This window comes from Sparus aurata, chromosome 22, assembly GCF_900880675.1.
Source record: "Sparus aurata chromosome 22, fSpaAur1.1, whole genome shotgun sequence".
Classification (NCBI taxonomy): domain Eukaryota; kingdom Metazoa; phylum Chordata; class Actinopteri; order Spariformes; family Sparidae; genus Sparus; species Sparus aurata.
This window is the reverse complement of record NC_044208.1, coordinates 23,648,854-23,675,457: the sequence shown is the minus strand read 5'-3', so window position 1 is coordinate 23,675,457 and position 26,604 is coordinate 23,648,854. Positions and strand designations below refer to the sequence as shown.

Below are 26,604 nucleotides of genomic sequence, written 5' to 3'. Positions count from 1 at the left end.
TTAATTTTAATTTTACTTTGTGACTGAAGGAAGTTTGTTTTGCCTGCCTATCATATTTTCTTGGCCAGTGCTTAACTTCAGATTCCTCCAACAGAAATCCCTTTAGAAAAATTGCTCATACATCCACAATCTTATATTATTTGCACAAACAAATGCAGTTTAATCCTACCTGATGCCAACCCTGCCTGTGAGAACACTGCAGTAACAGTGCAGTATAAGAATACGATTGATTAATTGATTATGTTGATTTCCTCTTCCACACTCAGCTATTCCTTCTCTATTCATCTCATCCTTACTCATATATACATATGCACATGCAAAGGACATACATTGGTCATTGGTCATTACATAACATAAGGCTACTGCCACTGTTGAAAGACACACACACACACACACACCTCTTACACTGTATATATACGGACACCCACACCCAGATTAGAGAAGCTCAAGTAATTGGCTTATAGCGTAAGGCAGCGTGGAGATTTGACATCTTCAAGAGAGGAGGAGTAAACAACCGCATAAGAACAACATTATTATGTCATAAAAAAAAACTGTAGGAGAAAGTTGAATGACTGAAGCAACAATAATACTCGCTAATTAAGGCATTTTGAAAAGGACACTTTGAGTTAGCCACCAAACCATGCAGCTGATTCAAGTCCCAGTGTAGCAACTGGAAGGCAGGTAGGATGTGTTTCAGTGGACTCACCATTAGTAGAGCAGCATAGATCCAGCAGAGGAGCACAGCAGGCCAGCGGAGCGTGCACACACACACAAAAGCACAGAGGGACAGAACATCACAATGACAGTTGCACACCATAGATAAAGTCGAATGTCAAGATCACATGCAATTGCATTACATAACATTGATTCTATTGGCTAACACAGCTATGCGACCCTTGCATAATGATGAGGCGAAAAAGTGACACAGCTGATTCACCCATGATCATGAGAAAAAACAACAACACACAGTAGATCTGCTCTGTGGCGTGACCGCGGCAAACAGTCATTTTATTGACATAATATCCACATGTTTGGTTAGGGAAAGGAAACACACCCACACTGGAAACATCTAATCACACAAATAATGAAGGGATAATTGAATTAAAGTCGCCGCCTTTGTCCCTAAAGTCATCAGCGCTTCAGACTCACCGGCCCTCAAATCGAATCATCCTGACTGTAACCGGCTGAGGAGGAAGCACACAGAACAGCTTGACCTTTGGATCGTAATAAGAATATAGGGTGCCTCGAGGCTAACATCGCCTCATTGTTACTGAAAATGTGACAGCTATGGCAGCTTAATTACCATTCTCCACAGAAGAAGCCAAGAGAAAAAAAGAAGTAGCAGCAGACTTCTATTTTTTTCAACCTGCTGGACTTCACAGAATCACATAAACAGATCCCTGGAGCAGGCCTACTTATGTATCATGAAAGTTTCTCATGGTTTTCTCGACCCTCTGGCGGTTAAGGTTACAGTGAAGACAATCAGCTGCTCCCCCATGCTTTTCTAGATATCTCATGACACACAAAAAATGACACGAAAGTCAGAAAAGTGTACCTGCTTGTCAAAGGTCCCATATTGCAGACATAGTTTCCCTCACTGAGATCACGACAGTCTTGACTCTAAACCTAATCAGCCTGACCTGATGTAAGGTGTCTCTTTCTCTGCCAGGACTCTCCACCTCCTGTTCTGCCCTACGGGAAACCTCCGACTGCAAACAGTGTCTTTGCTGTACGCTGAGTGCCTATAGCTCGCAGTGCAGAGCTGATCAACTACACAACCATCAGACTGTGCTCGTGTCCATATGCTAAACAGGCTTGGCAGAAAAGCACAGTGTCCATAGCGCCGGGCTGCTACAGCAGGCTAACTGTTCGGTTTCCCATGCAGGCATGAGATCAAGCCGGTACAGATTCTCTGGAGGATTAGTGGCGAGCTCTTCTGAGGAGAATTACCCTGACACAGCCATCTGGACAGCATAACATTGCCCACTGGACCAACTATAGTCCAGCCAACTCTGTAGCTACCCTGACGTGTAGGAGCTGTCGCCCTGTCACCCTTCAACCGTGATCTGACTAACAGCAAATCATTCAAACCCTGTAGACTATCCATTCAGCAGGTACACAGTGAATGAAAGCATGCTTAAATTGAAAGGCTGCATTTTATGTGTTACTGCACTTTTTCCGTCATGATTTATGCGGATCGTAACCAGAAAGTGATGTATTTATGTGATGTGTGTACTCTTATTAAAGGTGCAATGTGTATAGAAATTCATCTTGTGTGAAATTCAAACTCAGAACACACAGCAGGTAGCATACCAGTAGAGAAACTGCTAACTGCTGCTGACTGTAGTAGCTTTTAGCTTGTTACCTCACTTAGCTGTGCAGTTAGCGGTTTGCAATGGGAGCTCTGGACCAGGGAAATGTTAGTATTTTCATAGGAAGTTTGGACCGGAGTGGGCTGGAGCTAGCTGGTTAGCATGTCAACTTCAGTAGATGCATCAACATGAAATGGCTATTTATACATTCTGTTGATGATTGTATTTTTCTTTTATAACATTTTCAACTGAAATTCTTCCATACGGCCCCTTTAAGTATATTCAAAGGGTTGTTACCCACATTTTATTATTTTTAATCTATGTTAGAAAGAAGTAGTAATTCATGATAAACATCAAAATGGCAAACTCTGTGAGGCTGTGCTGTCATGTGACCATATTTTGTGGAAATAAATACATTCATATGGCTGCGCAAACACAGGCACTGCTACAAACCCATCGTGAGGACATGCACAGGCTTTTAACCCATAACATGTCGCCACAACTTAATACACACTGTATACAGCACACACACACACACACACACACACTAAACTGTATTTTACCTGACAACCAGTCGATAATCTGCTGCTTGACTGGAGTATTTCCTCGTATGACTCCACTTCTCTCGCTCTTTCTGTCTTCTCGTGTGTCCAACAAATACCAAGGCTTTGAACAAATACTTCACACCTGTTTGTTTTATGTAATGTTAAACACCAGCTCCCTCCCTCTCCCTCTCTCTCTCTCTCTCACTCTCTTCCTCTTCATTGTGTGTGTGTTGTAACTCTAGACTCTAGGATCAGGTGTCAGCTTAGGAGGAGAGAAAAAGACAGAAAGATTTATTAAAGCGAAACAACCGGATGGACAGACGGAGACAAAGGTGGACTGATAGTCACGAAGATAAAGTATACGGTGAACTGAGAGAGAAGGCGAGTAATAGAGACACATCTCTCGCAGTAAAAGGGACAGAGTGAGGAAACATTAGCTTACTGTAAAACGTGTTCTTCAGTCATGACTACGCATGTGCTACAGGAGTAACTATTGATTACATTTTATTTGCTTTAAAGGGGCACAGTGTAGTTTTGCACGAAGAAATTTAAACTCAGAAGTTGTTATATTTACAATGATAATGAGGTGGTAATACAAACTCAGAAATATGTATTTTTTTCCATGACTGAATAAACAAGCTGCTCTCAGAGGAAATAAGGTCCCCAAAACACTGTTTGAAACTAGAAAGGTGGCAGGGTCCACCACATATAAACAAAGTAAAACAGTATGAGACTGTGTTGTCCTTTAAGTTCAGTCTATTCAGTCATGAAGACGGATAGAGCTTGTTTATTTCTTTTGTTAAGGCGTTTGAATTTTTCGTACTGCTGCTGCTGCTGCTGGACAAGAATCTGGGCTCCTTCCTACCGAACCAGAGAGTCCAAAAGGGTACAGTGTCAACGGCAGGAAAATGAAACGCTTAGAGCCCAGTGTGAAAACCTGCAGAGGGAAGAGTTTAAGGGCTGAGTGAGAAGTTTACTTCTGTCTTGCAGCCTTTACTGAAACAGACAAACACAGATCAGAAATGGAGGGATAACACAAGACAACAACTGCCAGAGGTTTCAATTAGCCACTTTTAGTCATGGCTCCATTCCTTTAAGGCAGGTAGGACATGCAGTCGGCGGCGCTCTTCAGTTGTCGGCGTTGCTCATACATGTTGGGAGAGCAATAGAGCGAATCAAAATATTTGCCATTCTGTGAAAACACCCCACCTCTCAGTCTTGTCCCATTATTTTGATTGTTTGTTCTGCCCTGGCCAATTTGAGGCCAGAACTCATAAAAATCTATAAAAATCAAAAAAACGCAATGGACCTTTAACCTTGAGCTATAGCATGTAGTTTTGATTTAGCATGTTTTAAACTGTGTACAGCAGCCGTTCCCAGACTTAAAAATGACACAGACCAACTGGAAACTGGGAACTCTTCCGGGGCCTACCACAATTCTTAATCACGACACTAAGATGAAGTGTTTCCCTAATTTGTTTTTTTCAGAAACAGAACAATTCTATGTGACAAATGGAGGTCAGACAAATGAAGAATACAATTATAATAACAAAACCGAGCATTAAAATCGTTTTATTCATTTATTATAAATGACCTCCTGCGGCCCACACTTTGGGAATCACTGGACTACAGAATCTGGATGAATATTGTTATAACTTATATGAGAGAGCAACAGGTAAATTGTTTGTCAGATTTCTTTTATTTTTATTGATATGCTTTTAGTGTTATTAATGAGTTATTTCTTATAACATTTTCTCACTGCGCTCCAACTGTAAACTATTTATAAATAACATCAGTTAATAATATGACAATTTGTTGAATTTGATCAAATGATATTGATGAATCACACACCTTGTCATTTGTTTTCAATTAAGAATATTTTACATTTCAATAAAGCTGTGTGTAATTGTATACACTGCCAGTATGCACTACTCAAAACACACCACTAGAGGACGGCAGCTCCTCTTTGCATCATCGGAGTCTAATCTGAATCCATGAAAGAGGGAAAAAAAACAAAAACAACCCTCATCTTCAGTTTCACTGTATTCAGGTCATGCGGGATACATTTAGTCTCATAAACAGCGTGATGTGCGATGGGAAGACAGCAGATCACTTTTTTCTTTTGGAGGCAAGACTGAATACATTTGTCTATGAGAAGAGCCCCATTTTCCCCAAGTGGTGGACCACTGGACATTGTCTTGTTGGGGTTTTTTCATTCTTTTGCACTCCAGACAAAGTCACACAGTCATACTGGAGCCTTCCCGGAAAAAATGTGAGGAATTTTGTGTATTTCATGGCAACAGAGCGGAGAGGAAACACTTCTCACACCCGCTTGCACACTCTTTAATTACACTTGTGTAAAACACCGAAAAAATATACATTTTAATTGACTGATAAATAAACTCATCTTCACAATATTCTTTTTAGTATAACCACATTTGGATGACATCAGTTACAATTAAAAGTTGAATACCTCATAAAGTTTCCATCATTTGCAGTTTGATTTCAGTTTCCCTTTATTTCAGTTTATATGCAGCAAACAGTGACTACACCGATGACTAAACATGGTCATAACATTGCCCTGATTGCAATCTATACACTCATGGACATCTCAGGAAATGTGTAACGGGGGATATTTCATAGTTGTGTTTTAGTTTCATATCAGTTTTATTGTAAATCATGTTGAAAGTTAGAGGAGGAGCGCTCAGGACTGCTGGTGCAGATTCTGTCCCCACATAACTCAGACAAATTTGAACTGAGTGTTTCCTGTCTCAAGTGGAAAGAATTTCATCCTCCAGTATCCATTGTAACAAACAACCAGGGTTCAGTCTCGATTCTGTTGTTTTTTTTATTCTGTAGTCTCCGAGGGCGGCTGCCGTGTGATCAGGATATTAATACTTATCTTGAACTTATCTATAGTAAACAATATTGCAGGGGTGTGGTGACTCTGATAGCCTGACAACATTCAAAAGGAAAACTGGCAATGGTTCATCCACATCCACACCTGTGGCAAACATTTCTCCACCCCTGATAAAAACAGTGTAGTCAAAGCTGTGTCTAACCCTGCTCAGTGGTCCGATGGTGTTCCAGGACCTGCTTGAGGCCAGAGTCCTTTTATTTGACCTGACCAAATAATTTCCAGCGATGCCTTTACACTGAACACTGAGCAAACGTATTTACTCACAGACACACGGAAACCTTCAGCTACTCAGTCATTCTGCGCTACAGGTTCTATGACGTTCTTACGACTTATTTGTGTTATTGAAGTCTTCAATTGTGCTTAGTACACTTTCTGTTTTGTAAAATAATCAATAGTCACCAACAACAAGAAAAAACATTTCATACAGAGATAATAGTACAGAAACCTGAGTAAACGGCCAGTCAAAGGAAGCATCAAAAATGTACCGAGCTTTTTCAAAATTGCCCTCAGCAGGACAGGGCCTCATTATTGGTAACAGTTCAGAAATCACTTTAAAGCCCCTGAATCATAATTCACCCACACAAGTGTTTTCACTTAAGAGGCCTGATTAGACCTCGTCTCAAGATGCTGAGGATTGGACCGGATTGTACAGCTCGCTCAATCTCCTGTTAGTTTTGCTTTCACCTCTAAAAGTGGGAATTCATTACTCAGTTCAGTGGTATTGTTCCTGGTAGTTGGTGATATCATGCATGGGTCCACCCAGTGTCAACCTGATAAAAATGTATAAGTAGCCAGAGTTATTATAAACACCAGTCTGCGTGTGTGTGCGCAGCCGTATGATCTAAACTGCCCACCACACAGGGAACTTAAAGCCTTTGTGTCCCGTGGCAGTTTCTCTCTTTGCAATCCAGCCTCAACCATCATAGTAATATTGATGTATATGTATCGTGTGTGTAGGCTGGAGCGGTGATGGGCATGTTTACTTTAGAAGCTAATTTATCTTTCCACTCCTCTACATGTTGGAAATTGCTTTTCAGATTACATTTTTACATGTGAGATACGTGATCAAATTATAAAATATGATGCAGTATTTTAGTAACAGTATCTACAGTTGTGACAATCAACCTACAACAACATTTAGCCTAATGTAACACACACTGTAATACACATTTGTATATAATATAACACTACATAATGCATGCTGCATAATGGTTACTTCTTGATACATGCTGTGCATATGAAAGTACCTGTTACAGATGATGGTGTGCTTCTGTATGATTACTTCTGTGAAATGGTTTATGTAAGATGTATTTTTAAAATTGGGGAGGTGCAACTACTACTCAAATAGAAGAATCTATGTACTTCCTCCCCTATTGCAATGAAAAATGATTATACTTCTGTGGTTTGTACACCTTGCCTTAGCATTTTAACATTTTAAACTGGATGGAAACTCGAGTTGAAACTTTAGTTCAAGTAAAAGTACTTATATTTAATAATAGTCTGAGGTTTGGAAATTTCAAAAGGGATTGTGAAGGATTATGATGATTTGAAATGAAATAATCTATCACTGCAATAATATTTATAATCTGCAATGAAAATAAACCTTTTTGCTTTCCTGCACACAATAGTTATAAATTTGATCTAACAAACTACAACTGTAAAATCATGCTTTCACATTTAAAGGGGCAGTATGCACACTTGGCGAGGAAATTCAAAATCAGAAGTTTATATTAAGATTAATGAAGAAACATTAGAAACATTCATCTTTTCCATACCTGAATAAACAAGCTGTTCCCCAGAACACTGTCTGAAGCTAGAAAGTTGGCAGGGTCCGCCAAAATATAAACAAAATAAAACAGTGAGAAACTGTGTTGTCCTTAAGGTGTAAGTTTTGTTTATTCAGTCATGAAGACAGATAGTTTGTGTATTTAGTTTGTTTAAGCATTAACAAAAAAGAAAATTCAGTCAGTTGTCTTCTGACTAGAATGTCTTTCCTAAAAACTACATAATGCACCTTTAATACATAGGTTGTAATAACATAATGATGTATTTTCATGTTGAGTACCTTTACAATACTTACATACTTTTACTAGAGAAATGTTTTCACTGTAGGTGACTCACAGGACTACGCACATTGTGTTATTTAATACTTGCACTTAAGTAAACAAGGATGTAAATACTTCCCCCACCGCTGCCTGCCTACAATATACCTGAAAAGCAGCAACACAAGTCTGGAGATGAAAATGTAGATACAAATTAGATTCAACCAACTACAACTGCACAATCCTGCTTTTACATTTAAAGGGGCAGTATGGAATTTTAGAGAAGAAAATCAAAATCTGAATTTTAGTATTTACATTTTTAATGTGGTTATAATACACACTTAGAAATGTTTATTTCAAGCTGTTGTCGGTGGATAATAAGGTCCCCAGGACACTGTTTGAAGCTAGAAAGGTGGCAGGGTCCGCCACATATAAACAAAGTAAAACAATATGAAACTATGTTGTCATTTAAGGTCAGTTTGTTAATTCAGTTTATCCAACCATGAAGACAAAAAGTTTGTTTATTTAGAATATCTTCCCCCAACCTACACAATACACCTTTAATGCCTTGGTTTTTCTAACATAATATAATAACATAACATAATATAAATATGATATAATAAAAACGTTTTCACTGTAGGTGACCGACATGATTACTCAGAGTGTTATTTAATAGTTGTACTTAAGTAAACCAGGACGTGAATACTTCCTCCACCGCTGCCTGCCTGCATACACCTGAAAAGTAGCACTACAAGTCTGGATTTGTGAAAGTTACAGAAGAAATCCACCTTATTGTTGTTTGTACTTGCTCACGCGCTTGTGCACGCATACGTTATGCAAATGCAAGGGCTTCCCCGCGCGGCACGTGCGTGTACCCCGCGTGCGTGAGAGAGAGGGAGAGAGAGAGAGAGAGAGGGAGGGAGAGAGGGAGGGAGGCTGTCTCGTCGCTTCCGGCTTTCAAACTCTCAGACAAACAGCGCTTTACTACGAACGCAGAGGTGTCGAGCAGCAGCAGCAGCAGCAGCAGCAGGACGCATGTCAACAGGAAAAAAAAAAAAAAAACCTCCCCGAGAAAAACGTATCTAACCCCTGAGAGCAAAAACCGTGAGGGCAAGTTCTCCTAAAACAACCAGGGAGAAAACTACAGCGGTGGAGACGAGGAGAGAGACATTTTGAATCTTCTTCTGTGGAGGAGGTTTGTTTGTGAAGAAGAAGAAGAAGAAGAAGAAGAAGAAGAAGAAGAAGAAAAGGACCGTTGAGCAACTTCGTGTATGGAAGAAACACACAAGAGGAGAAGATAAAGGGTTTCTTTTTTTTCTGTGTACGAGGAGTCTGTGCATGTTTTGTGACCCGAATATCAGACCGAGAAGATTCATCCTCCCCGAAACAAGTGTTGGTATCTGGGCTTTGAGAGGACTCGCACCAAGTGTCCCGGAGGAGGCTCGGAGAGGACGGGGGCAGCGCTGAGGTAAGATGTCCTGTCACGACCTCCATCCCCTACCCGAGGAGGCAGTGGTTGTAGTTGTTGGAGGGAGTTTATTACACTTTAATGACACCACCTCCAGTGTAGGTGGAGAGCTGACAGTGAGAGTTGTGAGGATTATAGGCCCAGTCATCCTTTTGAATCTGTGGTGGGGGAGAAAAGTGAGGCTGTCATGATATCAGATTTTTCACTACATGATTATCGAATTCACGATCATTTATATTATCGCGATATCTCAAAAAACTAAAATAGGTAAATCAAGTCAATCAAGTTAATATCTGAATCTGTTTACTGTGTCTTGGCTCTTTGTTGCCAAATAAATCACCTCCAAAACACGAGCAAGACTTGGGTCTCTAAGGAAAGTGTACAAAAAGAACATTTACCACATCAACCACTAAATTAAAAGTGAAAAGTCGAACATTAACTCGTGGAGAAAAGATGCACAAGGCTGATCATGACTGTTGGATTAATCAGCAATATCGTCATATGTATATTATTAACACAATTAAAAAAAATACAATTTGAATATTGTGATATTTTGACATGCCAAGCGGGAAACCAATCTATTTGAATAGGTTGGAAATACATTTTCCTTAATGTCTGTTTTTATACTGGGGAGTATATGTACACAAAATATACATAAACATGCTTTTTTTTGCTGTGATCCCTCACATGTGATCAATTCAATATTACTTTAGAAAAAATTGTAATGAATAAAATGGAGCCAGGATATTTTCCAGTTTGAGAATATTCTGTCCACATTGGAAGAAACACTGAAACAGTAATTATAACCTACCAAAAGTATATTTTTCTGTTCTGTAGAAGAAAAAACCATATCAACCTATATGCTGATTCTGATATATCTGCAATTTTCCAATATCTACCAATAATATCAACCAGATACATCCGTCAGGCTCTGTTAATCTTTGATTAACACATGCACTTTTTATGACTTAAGGTCATCTTGAGTCTTGGTTAGTTTTCATTTGAATGTTTGTTTTCTGATAAAAGTCGCACTTATATTTAGATAATAGCTGATTTCCACTGATATACTGCACTTAAATTATACTTTATACTCAGCTTTAGTGTTACTTAAACAAGACTGCAGTTGCACAGAGTTTTATTGTATCTGAATACGACACTGAATCTGCTCATGGAAGCTGAATCATTTCAAATAACTCCCATATCAAATGCATTTATGTTGATCTCTCGTCAACTGTAGCTTACGTAACAAGAGTTATATTCCGAATAACAGAAACTCAAGTATTGACATTTTAGTAACTGTAACCAACTCAAATTTGCTCTATAGCTAAACAAGTATTTGAGGGTTCTGTGCATCACTAATACAAACAGAGCTGGATGGGTTAGAAGGGTTGACAAGACATGACGTGAGGCTTGTAAAAATAATTTATAAAAAGAGCTTTCAGCCAAATCCGAAACTACATTAGAAACTACATAAGTCTGCTTATTATTTGGTTCGTAGAATGTCTCAAAATAGTCTAATGTCTACTTGTTTTGCCCAAAACATGAAGATATTCGGGTAACTTTGATACAAGAGAATAATTATCATATTGAAGAAGATGCAACTAGCAAATGTTTAGGATGTTTGCTTAGGAATTGACGTCAATGATTAATCAGTTCAAGCTGCAATGATTAGTTAATTAAACGGATAATCAGTGGAAAAAAATGGATTCGCAACTATGTTGACAATCGATTAATCGTTTGAGTTCATTTTCAAGCAAAAGTGTCAAACATTTGCTGTTTCCAGCTTCTTAAATGTGAAGCTTATTTGTCATTTATGGTTGTAGATGAAGAGTCTTTTGAGTTTTGAGCATTGGGAAATTGTCACAAGCATTTTTCACAATTTATTGAGAAGTTATAGAACAAATGGTTAAACAAGAAAATAATCAGTAGATTATTGATGCTGAAAATTATCATTTGTTGAAGCTCTATAATCGATTCCTAAAAGAGTTAAGATCTGTCTGTAACGACTGCTGCAGCTGGTTGTTTCTAATTTTGTTTAGGTGTCCCTCAGGCCCTCTCGAGGCCTTTTGAATTCTTCTGGGATCCATTTAGCTTTACGATAATGATATCATCACGAGTTCTACTGTGTCTTGCTCACGTCCCTAATTTGACATGATTATGTGCGGCAGTATTAGGCACAAACTGTGGTTGTAAGTAGCCAGCTAGTTGCTGTGTCTTCTTCTTCTTTTTTGTGACCAACATTAGAGGGCATTATAGCCACCTACTCTGTCGACGAGATATAGAGAGAAGCAGATTATTTACGCAATATTGTCATATCTGTATTGATTGCGTTGTATCTTCATATGTGAGGAAGTATTTAAAAAAAAAATCTGCAGCATCTTGTGAACTTCTAATCAGCTGAGTTGCTTTTAGCGTGCTGCATGTAGGCTTGTTGCCCACTTGTGTAGGCAAGTGGACAGTTTGAGTACTCACACAGTCCCACTCAATCTGACATTAGGCTGCCCTGAAACAAAGACAACATTCTGAGGTGGTAGTTTACATCTGCGGTTATATCACAATCATCACAACCAGTATTTGCTTCAATGTTGTTCCCTTTTCTATTGCATTTGAATGTGATGTTGGTAGAGACAAAATGTGTCTTGCATTATGGTTTTACATTTGTTTTAATGCTGATTAGGGTGCAATGAGTGTCCCCTGTTCAGGCCTTTTTCTCGTGTGAAGCAACTTTAGCTACTAGTTGAATCAGCCCAGGGTTTAATACATGAGACAGTTTCTTTTATGTACCACGTTACTGCTTTTCCGATTAAACTTCTATCAACCCCTTTGGGAGCACAGAATTCAGAGGATCCAGTTCTGTCCTTCAGTGCAAAAAGAGAGAGAAAAGGCCTTTTGGATGCAGCTAACCATGTGCAACAAGCAGTGTGAAAATGGTTCCCGGTGCCCAGTGCTGCTTCATTACAGCAACTGAGCCGTCTCACAGAAAGTAAATCCTCTGCTTCTGCATGAAAGATTCAGAATAGACAAATAGACCAAAACAGCGTGTAAACACCTCTTTTTCCTTCCTCGTTCCTCTTTCTTTCACCCAGCTTTCCCTTTTCCTCCCTCTTTCTCTCCCTAACTCGTCTTTACCTATACGAGGCCTTGTTTTACAGAAACTCTAGTGGATGTTTGTGTCCAGTATGCTAAGAGAAGTTATTATACAGTGTGAAAAAAACCTGCTCTGGTAGAGCCATTCAGATTATTTCCTGCCTGTCTCTCTAACTGCGTCACTGCCTCACAAGGAAATCCCATGTTTACCCTTTTGTTCATGAATTGAAGCCTTAACTTATCTGGAATCAACACACGTCCCAAGGCAGTTTCTGGCAGCTCTGTACATGACGTGAATACTGGTATGCTTGAACGGGCCTCAGAAGTGGACTGAAATGGATTTGTTTTTTCACTTTGCAGCTAAAGTTTAGTTTTGCTGAGAAGTCTGCAGGACAGACGTTTCATGATGCTAGTCTGGAACAGACGCATCCCACTTCACTGCTATTAAAATTTGACCGAATACATTCTTGTGTCAAGTGATCACTTGGCATTTGACATTTCATATTAAAGAATATAATTTGCCTGTGGTCTAGACTGATTCACAGTTTAGCTGCCCACCAGTATTCACCATCAAGCATATCTCTTATACAAAGCAGACTGTAAGTCAACAAACTCTGGATAATCCCTCATCTGTCTGAATCAAATACAGACTGCTAGAGTTGAGAACATCACAACGGTTGTTGTTTTTAAGCTCATAGTGTGACCCTACCAATTTAACACATTTAAGCCAGTTTATAGGTTGACAGGTCTCGGGAAGAACTACGTTCTCTTTTTTATAAAAACAAAACAAAAATGCAGTATAAAGTCTTTTCTGGCTCCAGAGGATGGTCCATGTAAATGAACAAATTGCCTCCAGTATTGTCACTCACTGGACTAACAATGTTGCATTGTGGGTAATGATGTGCACTTGTCTAAATTGTTGTTTGACTCATTATGGACAAATGATCGAAATCGATACAGCAGAGCAAAAGATATATTTTTTTATTCCACAGATTTTTCTTCCTTATCAAAACCTGGCGCCTACATTATCCACAATCCAACTAAGCCACTGAGTGACATCAGGAGGCAATTTATCAGATTACATGTAGATCCTCTGGAGCCAAAAAAGGCCTAACAGTACTATTCTTCACAAATTCAGTCGTACTCCCCAACATCTGTAACACCACTGCAATGTGTAAATTGGTGGAGTGACCCTTTAAAAATAGTGTTGGTGCCTAATGGTGCGAAATATATTGATTTGACATCGTTATCTATGATTTGAGTTCTTAGCTTTTGAGGAAGTTTCACTATATCTAGATATACATTACGTAACGTGAATTAGCCTAAAAATGTCTGTTATCTGAAGGCCAAATCCTCGTGCCCTCATCAGACGACATAAAACAATGCAATGACCAGTCTGAGTGTGTCTGTCTAATTCATTCTGCAAATAGCAGGCTCTAGAGTAATTCCCTTCCAGCAGTTTACCTTGCAACCGTCTTGATTGAGGAGCTAGAACGACAGGTTTTGGTTCCTGAATGCTTGTTTCTTGTAAGGCTAATAGACCATGCTCTCGCAGCCCATGTATCCATGTATTTTCTTGAAAACAAACTTAGCATTTCAATCAAATGAGCATAAAACACAGCCAGTTGTTTTTGATTCAAGATATTCACCTTATTTTCAAAAGAAAATATGAGAAAGTAGCATAGCAAATTAGCCCCCTGCGGCATGATAATGACTTTCAGTTTCTACAGTGAACACGCAAAAAGAGAATGCTCAGTCAGTGACCTTCAGCGTCTCGACACATCTTTGTCTGCGTCACTTTAGATCGAGGTGATTCCATAGCTGAACTTTCGCCTTTTCCCTCGCTTTTTCTCTTCTTCTGTATTTTGAATTGTGCTGCCACTTTTTCATCTGTTTGCCTCTCTCTGCCTCCTGCCCTTTCTCATTCTCCCTCTCTGCATGTTTCCCCATAACTCCACCTTTCTGCCCTTTTCCACGTACCTCCCTCATTTTCATCCTGAAAGAATGCTACCTTGAAGTCCTTTTTATTTTTAGACTGAAGTAAATTTCAGTCAGCCTGGAGCTACAGTGTCGAGTAGAGCAAAAGTCTGGTCAGGCTGAACTTGTGGCCACTGTGTTGCTGCTCCTTTTTAGAACAAAGTTTGATACGGCTGCGATGCAAAAGCACAAAAAGGTTCACACAGTTAGATATGAAAAACTCAACAATGTTTTAACTGCGTTCTGGTGTAGAATAAAAAAAGACGTGTAGAATATAGTTATCTAATTGGAGATGAGGAAAGGGATTGGCACTGAAAAGACAAACATTGGACTCTGTAATAAAACAGCTGTTTGATTCAAATGAGCTTTAAACAAATCTCAGCTTCTGTAAAACATTCAAAAAAGAAAAGGCAAACTGTTTTCACTGAGTGGAACATGTTCCTTGCCAACATTCATTTGTATCTCTCTGTCTGTCCCACTTTCACCTTCACTTAAATTTTCCTTTATTTCGTTTTAATCCCAGGATGAATGATGATATCTATTTTGAGTTAACAACAGGACTACATGAATAATCATCTCTGTCCATAACAGTCTAGGACGGCTTTCCAAGAATGGGAAATAGGAGATACATTTTTTTTTTGACTTTTTTTGTTTGATACATCCCTGCCTGACTTTAAATTCTTGTTTTAAATTTTTTTTTTTTTAGCACTGGCTGCAGATTTTTCTGCCGCTTGGAGCTGCCGCTGCTGACTGGCTGCACAGGAAACACTGAAAGCTGTTCTCAACGCCTCCCTGCAGCTTCAGGGAACATTGTCAGATGTGTACCCAGCACTCAGAGCCCCTGGCCTGGCCGTGGGGATGGCAGCCTCTGCCCTGAACCTGAACGGCCTTAGCGTCATGAACAAGTCAGTAACACTTCTATTATGATAGTTGCAGCCTTTAAAAAAATAAAAAAATATATATATGCACAAACTAACCAACCCTCTCCCCTCCTCTCTGCAGCAGTAATCAGTTTCACACCCAGCCAGGCTCCTCTAGTACCACCTCTGCAACTAGAACCAGTCCAGTCGGTCGACCGGTGCTGCCGGTTCCAGATCGGAGCACCTACTGTCAGTTCCTGGGTGGGGGAGCACTCAGTGGCGGTCTCTACAGCCCAACCAGCCCTAAGGTAAATCAGATCTACATCCAACCTGTGAGAGCTGTCTTTGAAGAAAGAACTGCAACTGGATTTGCACTAATAACCTGTGACTTCTCTTGATTTAATCCTTTTAAATGAATGAATGAATTTATACCATCCCCCACATCCAAAGATTCATAAGTATGTCATTTTAAAAGCGTGCCACAAATCAATTAATCTCCCTTTATTTGCTGAGTTCGACTAATGTTCAGCTAGATTCGCTCCCAGCAAGTTGTCAGTTTATTCCCGAAATCCACTTTGGTCAAACCAATCCAACAGCATTCCACTTGAGCTGCAGGAGAGAACCAGGAAGAACTCATGTTAGTCACGTGAGTTTAGTGCTCTTTCAGTTGAGACTGTAACTTCTGAAAGGAATATCATATAGGCAATTAAATAAACCTGCGCTCAGTTCAACACATTCAGGGGTTTTGCTGCTACAGCCTTACTCGGTGTGGTATGACCTGTAGCTTGTGGTGGCTAATTTTAGCAAACGTTTCGGTATTTTTGTATAACTGACATAACTGCATCAGTTCACTGTCAACACAATTCTGGTGCTGTTTCACACAACCTTCTAGCTTTTAGTTTCTCTTGCTGTGGTACTGTAATTTCTTCTTGTCGCTACAACTGGCATCGTTGCGCTCTACAGAAAATATTGAAATAACTGTAAAATGTAAAAGCAAAGAAATAAGTAGCATTTTTTGGGGGTATTTTTTTGGAGGATCGTTGCCATTAACTAATCCCTTACTGTGGTGTCCTCTCCTAGACCAGCCCACGCAGCCTGGGTCGAACCTTTGTCTTCCCCCCTCCATCCTCGCTCTCCCCTAACTCCGCCCCTCGCGCTCGCTCCCCTTCCCCGCGGAGCCCGGAGCTCCTGGGAGTCAATGTGGGCCAGCGGGTCCGACGCCTGAGCTCACCCGGCTGTGAGGAGCGAGGAGAAGGAGAGGCGCAGGAGGAGAGGGGAGGAGAGACGGGAGGAGGAGAGAAGCGGGAGGAGAGGAGACGCCAGGCACAGCTGCTGCAGATCCACAGAGAGCTGCAGAACGTTGAGGTGATTTAAGATCTGCCTCTGTGTCTGTTTAACTCCATCTGTGTCTTCATCGCTGTCTCTTTTTTACTCTCTGCATCAGTCTTAATTTAGATTGCCATCATTAAGAAACATTAAGCAATATATTCAAACCATGAAGGATTTAGTACTTCATTTAATTTGTTGGGCAAGAACTGAGTCTCTTCCAGCTGTGAGGATCCCAAAAAGCAAGAGTTATTCAAGCTACTATTACTACTGCTTATTCATTATTTGGCTCTTTCTCTTGTGTTATAACAACCTGAAAGCTGTGAAATGGTCTCTGTCACTCTGAAAAGAGATTATTTTGTCCTATTCTGACTTTTACCTACTTGCCTTGAACTGTTCACTCTTGTAAAATGAAAATAAATATGATTTGATTAAAAGAAAATGTGATTCTCAGCTTTAGAATCAATCAGGATATCTGGAAAATTAAATTTGATGATCAAGTGCTTTAAAATATTTAGTTATTTTCTTCACTTTACATGGAATTTTACATAACTAGTGTTTATTGGCTAAATTCCTGTTTTATTTTTATACTCCAGCCCACATTTGTGCTCAGTTTGAAACTGCAGACAGTCACACATTGAATTCGTAGCTTGCCAACAGATAATTTTTCAATGCAGTCTATTTAATGCCAAAAACTGGGAAAAACACTCTGGCTCATTTGTTTTTTTTAATTCTGTTAATATTAGTAGTACATTAAGATGATATTTTACCTTTTTTTGTCTTGTCAGTTTATCTTCCTCTCATCAGGTGAAGGCTTTGCTGGTGCCAGTGCACCTGTGAAATGATAAGCTCTACAGTTAGACCAAAGAAACTGTAGCTGCATTTAGACCCTTATTTTCTCTGTGTCTTTCAGGTCAGGGGAAAAGTTGGCATTTTCGAGGCCCACATTTCAGGAATTCGTACCCAGGTGCTCAACAGCGAGCTCCAGCGCAGCCCTCGATCTCCGAGACGGTCGCCTAGCCAAAACCCTTTCGATCCAAGTCAGCAAAACACGACTCTTGAATGCCCAATGACCCACCCACAAGAGCGTAAAGTTCCCCCTGTTGTCCAGAATGGAAGAGAAAGAGAGGAGGAAGCGATGGACAGAGATATGAGAGGAGGAGAAAGGGATGACGGTGAGAAGGACAGCAGTGATATGAAAACAAACACTGAGAACAAGACACTGATTGGTCAAAATGGCCGCCATTCAAAAACAACAATGCAAACTCCCTGTTTAGATAGACTGTTTGTTGTTCAGGGTTCCCCTGAGACTTTAAACCCAGTTGCAGCATCAGACAGAGAGATGAAAGAGGGAGACGGACTGAGAGAAAAAGACGGAGAGGAGGTAGAAAATAAACACATGTTGGGAGAGGCAAGAGAACGGACAGAGAGAGAAATGAGAGATGAGAAACAGGACCGGTTGTGTCTTGGGATGTCGCTCCAGACAGAGACAAACAGGTTGGAGCTTCACCCAGACACCCCTGCTTTTCCAGCACAAAGCGATGAGAGAGCCCCTTGTTTGCTGGACATCACAGATCACACCTCCAACCACTCTCCCTCCATCCCGCCCGCCATCCCTGCAGTCATAATTACTGACCACGGTCTGGAAAACCAGCCTCAAACTTCTGAAGACCAGGGACCATGCTCCACACCTAGCCCTAGATCTAGCCCGGTGCCTGAGCCGAACTCCTCCATCCGCTCCCTCAGGAAGCTGTCGTCCTCTTCTGCCTCCTCGGCCGGTTTCTCCTCGTCTTGGGAAGAGTCGGAGGAGGATGTTTCCAGTGATACGGAGAAAGGAGAGCAGCTACTCAACCCTGCACTTCTCACCTCCAAACAGAGAGCAGTAAGTAGAGCCACGTGAGATTGTGTCGGCTAGTGTGTGTAACCTTGGGAAACTGCCATTGCTGGGATAGCCATATATTATTCAACTGTTAGACATTAAGGGTAATTGGGCAAAGTGTGACTCTACAGGAATATGCCAACATATTTTTAGCTTTGCTCGCTCTTAGAATGGCAGTGTCAGTATGTTGGTTGGTCCACTGTTTTAGTCATGACTGATAGATCTATTTGATATCGGCAAGAAAGTTTTTGTACAGATATTTATATTCCCCAGAGGATGAATTCTACTGACTTTGGTGGTCCTCTGACTTTTCCTCTTGTGCCACCAGCAAGTAAAACATTTTACCTACTCTGTGAAAATTGTAAACTTCTTCGAACTAGATTAGATAAAATTTGGAGACAGTGCTCATTAGCAACCATTAGCATACCATCACACTAAACCATCTTAGCATCCCGATGTTAGCATTTGGCATGGCTGTAGAGTCTTACTAACTTTTAGCGTGTACTGCAGCTAACCTCAGAAAGTACATACTAGTGCTTTTCACACTGCACTCATCCCAGGGCTAAAAGTAGTCTTAGAACCTTCTTAGTGCCAGGCTAAGAAAGCGTTCACACTGGCATAACATACTTGGCTTAAGATTGCTGCAGAGTTAGGCAAGATTTTGTAGGGTTATGAAAATTGACGGAACATAGGACTAAAACGGGGTTAAGTAAACAGAGTAATCACGCGTCATTTTCAGCATGAGCGTGCGCCAACAGACATCCAACCCAGGAAGTGCAGTGTGAACTCTATAACCCTGGACTTTGGTTAACCTTGAAATAGCAATGTCTGTATAAAAAGGTGCTTAAAGTTATTCATGGGTCAACTCTTACGCCTCATGGCTAAGAATATGCGGTGATAAAAAAAAAGGCCTACTGGGACATATTACTGCGTCATAACATTTCGTCTTGAACTGTGACCATCTTGCTCATACATCCGTCGGAGTCCTTAGAGCCTAGTTCAAGAGTTAAAAGAAAAAGTCTGCGATTTGGAAAGCAGCTTCAATGAGCCGTCATCCGTCTGTGCCACTTCAGCGGCTCAGTTGATGTGTTGTATCCTCTGCTGCACAAAGGGTTGTGGGTCAGAATAACCAGAAAAGCGTGCCGGCTTGCATACAACAAAATGCAAGCGGATGCAGGAGGACATCCTGGTATTTCTGGCAATTGTACACTGGGTCATACTACATCTTCTGGCATTTTAAATTGAAAGATAGCTTAAGTCTTGTTCCTTTTACATTGCATCAGATTATTGCATTTTGAGTTTTTAGCTGCTCTCACAGAAAGAGACACTTATATCACAGAAGTATTCCCGTTTGCGAAGGAGTGAAAAGTCCTGTAACTGAACCTGAACGAAAACCTTGATGTTCTGGAGAATCATAAATTATCCGAGGCGTCTGAGGTCATGCATCAAAACTCAAAACCAGTTTGTGCAGAAGTGGTAATTCTGCAACTAGCCAGATGTGGGAAAGAGCCTGTTTTGATTTGACTCTTCATTAGTGTTTAGGCCACAAATTGTGTGCACGTCAGTGTGTGTGTGTGTGTTTGTGTGTGTGTTTGCCTTTTCATGTTGCTGGGCGCTCCTGTGTCAAATTGGCCAGAGCTCTCTGCCTGAGTAATGGTTGACATTCACGGTAACAAAGCCAGCTCTGTGCCCCGACCTGTGTGTGTGTGTGTGTGTGTGTGTAGGTGGGGGGGTAACGTGAGGGTGTATGTGTGTGTGTGTGTGTGTGTGCGTGTGTGTGTGTGTGTGTGTGTGCGTGTGTGTGTGTGTGTGAGAGCGAGCGCGGGTGATCGAAAAAGGGAAAGCAAGAGAATTCACCAGTCACACACACTTAGTCTTTGCCTGCTTCTGGACGCCGTTCAAAGAGGAGGCCGAGGCCTGTTTGGGTACGTGTGTGTGTGGGTGGGTGGGTGGATGTGTTTTTATTTGTAGCCGGGATAAGTTCGCGAGGCCATCTCTCTGCTGCTTTGAAACACGATTTAACAAAGGATTTTGTAACTGGTATGTACCAGTGTTTCTAATAAATGATGTCCCAAACGTGTCCCTTTTTTTAAGGACTTTGCACCACAAACATATTTATATTATGGCTTTGTGGCTCATAATCACTCAGAGATGAGATGAGATGAGATGAGGCTCATAATCACGTATCTTATCAATATCTTATCAGTTTCCGTGTGTTTGCTTTCATCATTAGAGGAAGCACCAACAGAAAAAACTGTCCTTGTGATGATGATGATATTGCCGTGCAAGATTATAAGACTCCTGTGCATGTGTGCTGGATGCATACTTAATCAGGTGACCAATCCCTTAACCAGTGTCCCAGCTCTCCCACTTGGCATGGATTACAAACAATTTGTTTAAAGGGATTTGGCTGAAGGATTTGAATAGTGTTTGTATTGCTCTTTGCATATTTCCGGTCAGTGTTTTTTCTCCTTTATCCTGGCAGGAAGAAGCAGCAACTCGTGCTGGCGCCTGTAGTCGACTGATGGAAAGTTTTATATTTTATATTTCCCAGTGAAAGTCTGGATTTCCCCCCATCGTAGCTCAGAGATGTCAAACATGCAGGTTATTCATGTTCTTGTCTGTAGCCTGTCACAGTTCTTGATCCGTATTTCAAGAAACCGTGTGTGTGTGTGTGTGTGTGTGTGTGTGTGTGTGTGTGTGTGTGTGTGTGTGTGTGTGTGCAAGAGGCAGACATGCAGATACACATAAAGCACGCTTGCTTGTGTGGGAGGTATGTAGGAAAGAAGAGAGGGAGAAAGAGAGTGAAGAGGAGTGATACTGAGAGAGAAGAACAGAGTGAGCTCCAGAGTAAGACAGAAAGAAAGAATGAGATAAATGAAGGAGAACAGGAGAGGAAATGTTGGACGATTTTCACTGTACATGCAGCCTTCTTATTAAACTGACATTAAAGGGAACTCTACTGGATATTTGTTTTAAGAAGGACTTTATTTACTTGTATAACAATGAACATCAGATCCCTGCACTTTAAGGACATTTAAATGGAAAGTTCACCCCAAAATAAAAAATCTATAAGTATTCTTTACCCATCTAAATTGTTTTGTGTTGAGCTGCCGAATGCTGTAGATATCAGCTGTAAAGATGTCTGCCCTCCCTCTGATATAATGAGACTAGATGGCACTTGGCTTGTGGTTGACACAGAAAATTAAAAATGCATTTGAAAACTCAAAAGCAATGTCTCTTTCCTGAAACATGACCCAGTTACTCAGGATAATCCACAGATCTTGTTCTGAGCACTTTCATGTTGGAAATATGTTCTTGCAAAATCACTTAGCAGAACGAGGTTAGCATCTGCTAATGGATGACTGCTAAGTTGTGATTTGTTTGGTGGGTTTACTTTGGTAGGAAAAAAATAGTCTGTGGATTGTCTTGAGTAACCGGGTCATGATTTCTGGAAGGAGACATTACTGTTGAGTTTTTCAAATGTATTTCTTTGGTGCCTTGAGCACCTCAAGAAGAGTGCTACCTGGTTTCATTATATTCAACAGCAGGCCAATATCTCCAAAAATCAGAAACTCACATCAAAACAATCTATATTTGGTATATATCACAACAGGTAAGAGGAAAAAAAAATATTTTTAATTTTGGAGGTGAACTGTCCCTTAAAAGATGTCCCAGGAAAGTATGAACACTTGCTGGGTGAAAAATAAAAAAAGAATAAGACTGAGACTAATAAGTGATCTCTGCAAAATATGTTTTTTAGATTGGTATTTTTTTATTACAGAGCTCTGCGTCATCGTTATCCTGCTCCTTTCGCATCATTCACCCATGACATTTTCGTATTTCACATCTGTCAAACAGATCTGCCTTGTTTTGGTCATTAACTTTTGGATTATAGCGTATACGCTTAACTGGCAGAGGCTGGAATCTGAACAGAGCCATATATAGACACTTTTCTGGCTGATCTTTTGACTGCTGGGCAGCTCTCCAAGGTTAGAAGGCACATATGTGCTGCCAGTTTTTCCCTTCATTTCGAGTGAATTGGCACCTGCAGTAAGATTGGCATCTTTGTTTTTCTTTCGACAACATTTCTGTTAAGTTCTAAGGAATGAAAAGAAACAAACTTGCCAGCAGCAGAGTTATGAGACGACACCCGGTGGTTAGCTATTCTGCATAATTGACCTTTGAGTATCATCTCCACACCCAGCAGAGTAGATTCAAGACAAACAGAGAAGATGGAAGGATGATGCAAAAGACTTGGAAAATTACCTTTTGAGATTTGACTACAAAGCAGCCACTTTAGCAAAACAGCCAAGTAGTACTTAAATGTGCACAAATTAGTTGGAGAAACCTCAGGATTTCTCAGCAGTGGGACACATCTTTGTGGTCTCTAATAGAATTAGTTGGCCATTAGTTTAATTAGTTCTGCAGTTAGTCTATCAAAAATCATCCAAAAAAAATTCATATCCAATCATTTCGGGGAATAGATTCATCGTTAAACTATTTATCAAGCCTGACAGTTGCAGTCAATTTCTGTTTTATGTCACCATAAAATGTGGATGGACTGTTGCTGGTCACACAAACATGTCATCTGAAGCCGTCACCTTGGGTTCTGGCTAGAGTTAGGGTTAGGTTTATGTTTTTCTCTGTGTAAATTTATAGTTTAAAAGATGAGTAGGTTAATTGTTAGTTGCAGCTCTCATTTTCACACCACACCTACAACTCCTTGTTTTTAAACTTAGCTTTAAAACCTCCTAGCGTCGTATTTTCAACTTTCAGGAAAGATCAATTAACACGCCTCGGCCAGTGGAGCTGAAGCTTCAGCGGGGCAGGACTTGCAAACACTGTAAATGATGCGGAAAGGTGTGATGTTGCTCCTCCTGTCTGTGCTGTAAACGAATGTGACAATCTCTGTTCACCCTGTGGTTCTTAAGACAGATTTGTCTTTTCGGAATGACGATTGTATCCTTGCTGCTCAACTCTACAACAGACACTCATGTATGTTAACACTGACACGCCCTCTGTCTACACAACACCACGACTTTTTTGCTGGCTGCACTCTGCAGAACAACACGTTAACTTATGTCACACTGGCTCACATCCCTTTTCTTATAATCCTTTTTCAAACTGTGAGTGGAACTTCATCTCTTTCGTTGGACCGGACTGGACAAAAAAGCCTCACTTTTTATGTCCTGAACTGTATCTAAGGGGGTCGACACAAAATATAAGCACACACACACACACACTCTGAGATACTCAGTGTGTTTGTACTGCAGTGGAAAATCTTCACTACCACGGCGGCCGGTTGCCTAGCAGCACTGTGACGTCAAACCGAGTTTCCCTCTCACAGCTGTGTGTGTGTGTGTGCACGCGCGACAGAAAGTCTTCAAGTTTATGGGTGTGTGTCCGACTCAATTTGTGTGTGTGTGTGTTACAGAGTGTCTACTTGATTTACTGTGAGAGGGGAAACACCGGTCAATTCTTTATTTGGTGTTTTTGTGCAAGCTTGCCGGCGCGCGTGCATATGCATGCGTGCGTGCATGTTTTGAGGTGCCCCTGACCATGGAAGAACCGGGTCGGGCCGCAGCTACAGGAGCTGACCGTTTGGTTTGAAAAGACAGTTTGGTTATCTAGTACTGGATCCAGTGCAGAAGTGAAAGGTGGTTTCACATGCTCGCAGAGCTGGGGAAACCCTGCCGATTAGAGAGCGCGAATGTTTCTGCATTAAAAAGGACGCAAGACAAGCCTCTTAGTAATAACGTTTAGAGTCAAAACTAAACATTGTTACATTACTACAATTTTCAAATCCAACCTAAAGACCTTATCGTTTATCATTGACAGGTGGAATATGTAAGAATTGGCCACCTGTCAAATAAATATTCTAACCAGCTCCAAACATAGCTGGCAACTGCTGGTAACTAGCTAGTTAGCAAATAAACTAACTTATTTGTGTGAGCTCACTCTACCCAGACGGGGAGCCCCGGTGGACTGTTACTCTTGAGGTGAATAATGGCTCGGGGCTAGCTGGTTAGCATGCATACTTCAATAGAATGCATAGAAGCCTTTGACCTAACATGTCTGTTATTTCTGCACATTCTGTTGATAATTTTAATTCTAATGTTTTAAACTAAAATTCCTACAAATTGCACCTTTAATTAACTTTCTAAATGTTGATGTTTGTTAGTTTGTTTTATTGTTTTTAGTCTGTGTAGTTAATGTCTTGGGTTTTTGCCTGTATAATCTGCAAAGCACTTTGGGTATAAAAAGTTTACCTAGCCTTGCCTAATTGCTATATAAACATAATTTGTTGAGCCTTTTTGGTAGATTTCTGTGCTGTTTTTTTTATATTAGATTAAATAGTAGCACATTAACATGAGTATGCTTTTATAGCTCAGTCTTCTTGTAAGTGAGCAAGCAAAGAAACCCCTAAAAGTTCTTCTTTCTTCAGGCTACATTTTAAAGTCAGATGTCATCTTTAATGTTTCTCAGTCATTCAGTAACTGAACTGCCGGGTCACAAACATCGCACCCTTTTTTTCTTTTAGGCGTCCCCTTTTCTCACCTCTATACAGCAGTCACATTTTTTTTGCAAAGCTATTTTTCCACTGGCCAGCCTTGGTTGCTAAGAGATTTATCAAGCCCCCTCAAAGCATCTACCACACGTTGTTTAGCCTGCATCACACTCTTTGCAGTTTAATTTAGTCTGTCTGTGTGTGTGTGTGTGTGTGTGTGTGTGTGTGTGTGTGTGTGTGTGTGTGTGTGTGTGCATGTGTGTGTGTTTGTGTATGTGTTTGTGCCTCTCACTCTAAACTTTGCAGACTCAGACAGTTGCAATATTTGTATCTGCAAGGGGACCTTGTGGTGAGCGATATCAGGCTTGTTGTTTCCTCAGTGCTTCTCCGTTGAAAACATCAGCATGCATCAGTGTTTCCCCTGCTTCTTCACATTACACATTTGTAACCCAGAGTTACCCTTTGCCCTGCGTTTTTTTCTTGCTTTCTTTTTTTCACCATTCTCACCGCTCTCCTACCGCCTCCTCATTCCTCCATGCAAATGAGAGATATCTGGTTGCCCTGTGTAACCCTAATTCTCTGTCCTTACAAATGTCCTTACATCTCTTCTTAACGTTGGGGCTGCATGTGATAATTGCACAGTGATAATTGCACAGTGACTTGACTTGTGCAAATGTATCTTGCTTTAAAGCATGAAAAACACAATGCACATTCTAAGAAGATAATTACCGAGTGGCCAATAGAAACTCTTTGCCTCGGTGCTTCTTTTTTCCCTTGTGCTCTTTCTGTTGTTTACGGAGGGCAAGGCCTTTTTTTCTCTCTTTCTTTTGTTTGTAGTCAGCGGCGGATGTGGAAAATACTGTCGCTGAGGCAAGCGGCAACCCCCCCCACTTCCTGTCTGCAAGAAGTTCCTTCTCTTACCATTTCCTCTCTCTCTCTCTCTCACACTCTCTCTCTCTCTCTCTCAATGGAAACTTTACTGTTTTTCCTGCTCCCCGCTTATCATCCAGCTGGTCTGGGGATAGAGATAGGAGAGACCGCCAGAGAGCAACGAGCCAGAAAAAGATGAGACAAGGAGAGACAAAGAGTCTGACTTTGAGGGAAATGTAGACAGATAGAGTGTGTGTGTGTGTGTGTGTGTGTGTGTGTGTGTGTGTGTGTGTGTGTGTGTGAGGACTTGCTAATTCAAGTGCCTTCTTGAATTGTATTCCAGTTCAGGTTCCAGCTTCAAATGCTAATTTCTCATCACAGTAAAACAGACGCACTGTCTTTACCAAATCAGCACGACATGATATCGTACGGAATCGTAATTAATGTTGCTCCAGGAGCATCATTGCAACTGACCAATCATGTTTTTGTGATGTCATAGCTTTGTGACATTGACCGGAAAAAGGACTGGATAAAGATTTTGTTATAGTGGTTAATGTAGTGAAAGTAACACATCCTCATACCTAGATGACTGAAAATGTCATCCGAAAGAACATGAACGTTGCAGCGACTGGTGTACTGTTGTTTGGAAAGACTATGTGTTTTGGATTCAACTTTACAATGTAACTTAAGTTAAGTTAAAATAACTCAGAATTGATTTCTGTTTTCACAGTAGACATGAACAGAGTCCTGTGCTTTTTAAACCTAACCTCTTCTCTCTTTATACTTCTTCACCTGACTTCCTCCTTT

General features: G+C 40.7%; 1 protein-coding gene across 2 annotated transcripts in view; it reads left to right on the top strand.

The window, feature by feature from the left end:
* The first annotated feature begins 8,759 nt into the window (after positions 1 to 8,759).
* The window catches only part of LOC115574302 (inositol-trisphosphate 3-kinase B), a 31,608-nt gene continuing 13,763 nt past the window's right edge, over positions 8,760 to 26,604 (top strand). Inside the window, exons 1-5 of one of the 2 annotated variants that reach the window (XM_030405752.1) lie at positions 8,760 to 9,287; positions 15,058 to 15,256; positions 15,357 to 15,519; positions 16,292 to 16,576; positions 17,451 to 18,419. In XM_030405752.1, the coding sequence (XP_030261612.1) occupies positions 15,210 to 15,256; positions 15,357 to 15,519; positions 16,292 to 16,576; positions 17,451 to 18,419 (1,464 nt within the window). In that variant the 5' untranslated portion in view covers positions 8,760 to 9,287; positions 15,058 to 15,209. Of the gene's footprint in view, positions 9,288 to 15,057; positions 15,257 to 15,353; positions 15,520 to 16,291; positions 16,577 to 17,450; positions 18,420 to 26,604 lie in introns of both variants that reach the window. The other variant, XM_030405751.1, reaches the window with a different exon arrangement.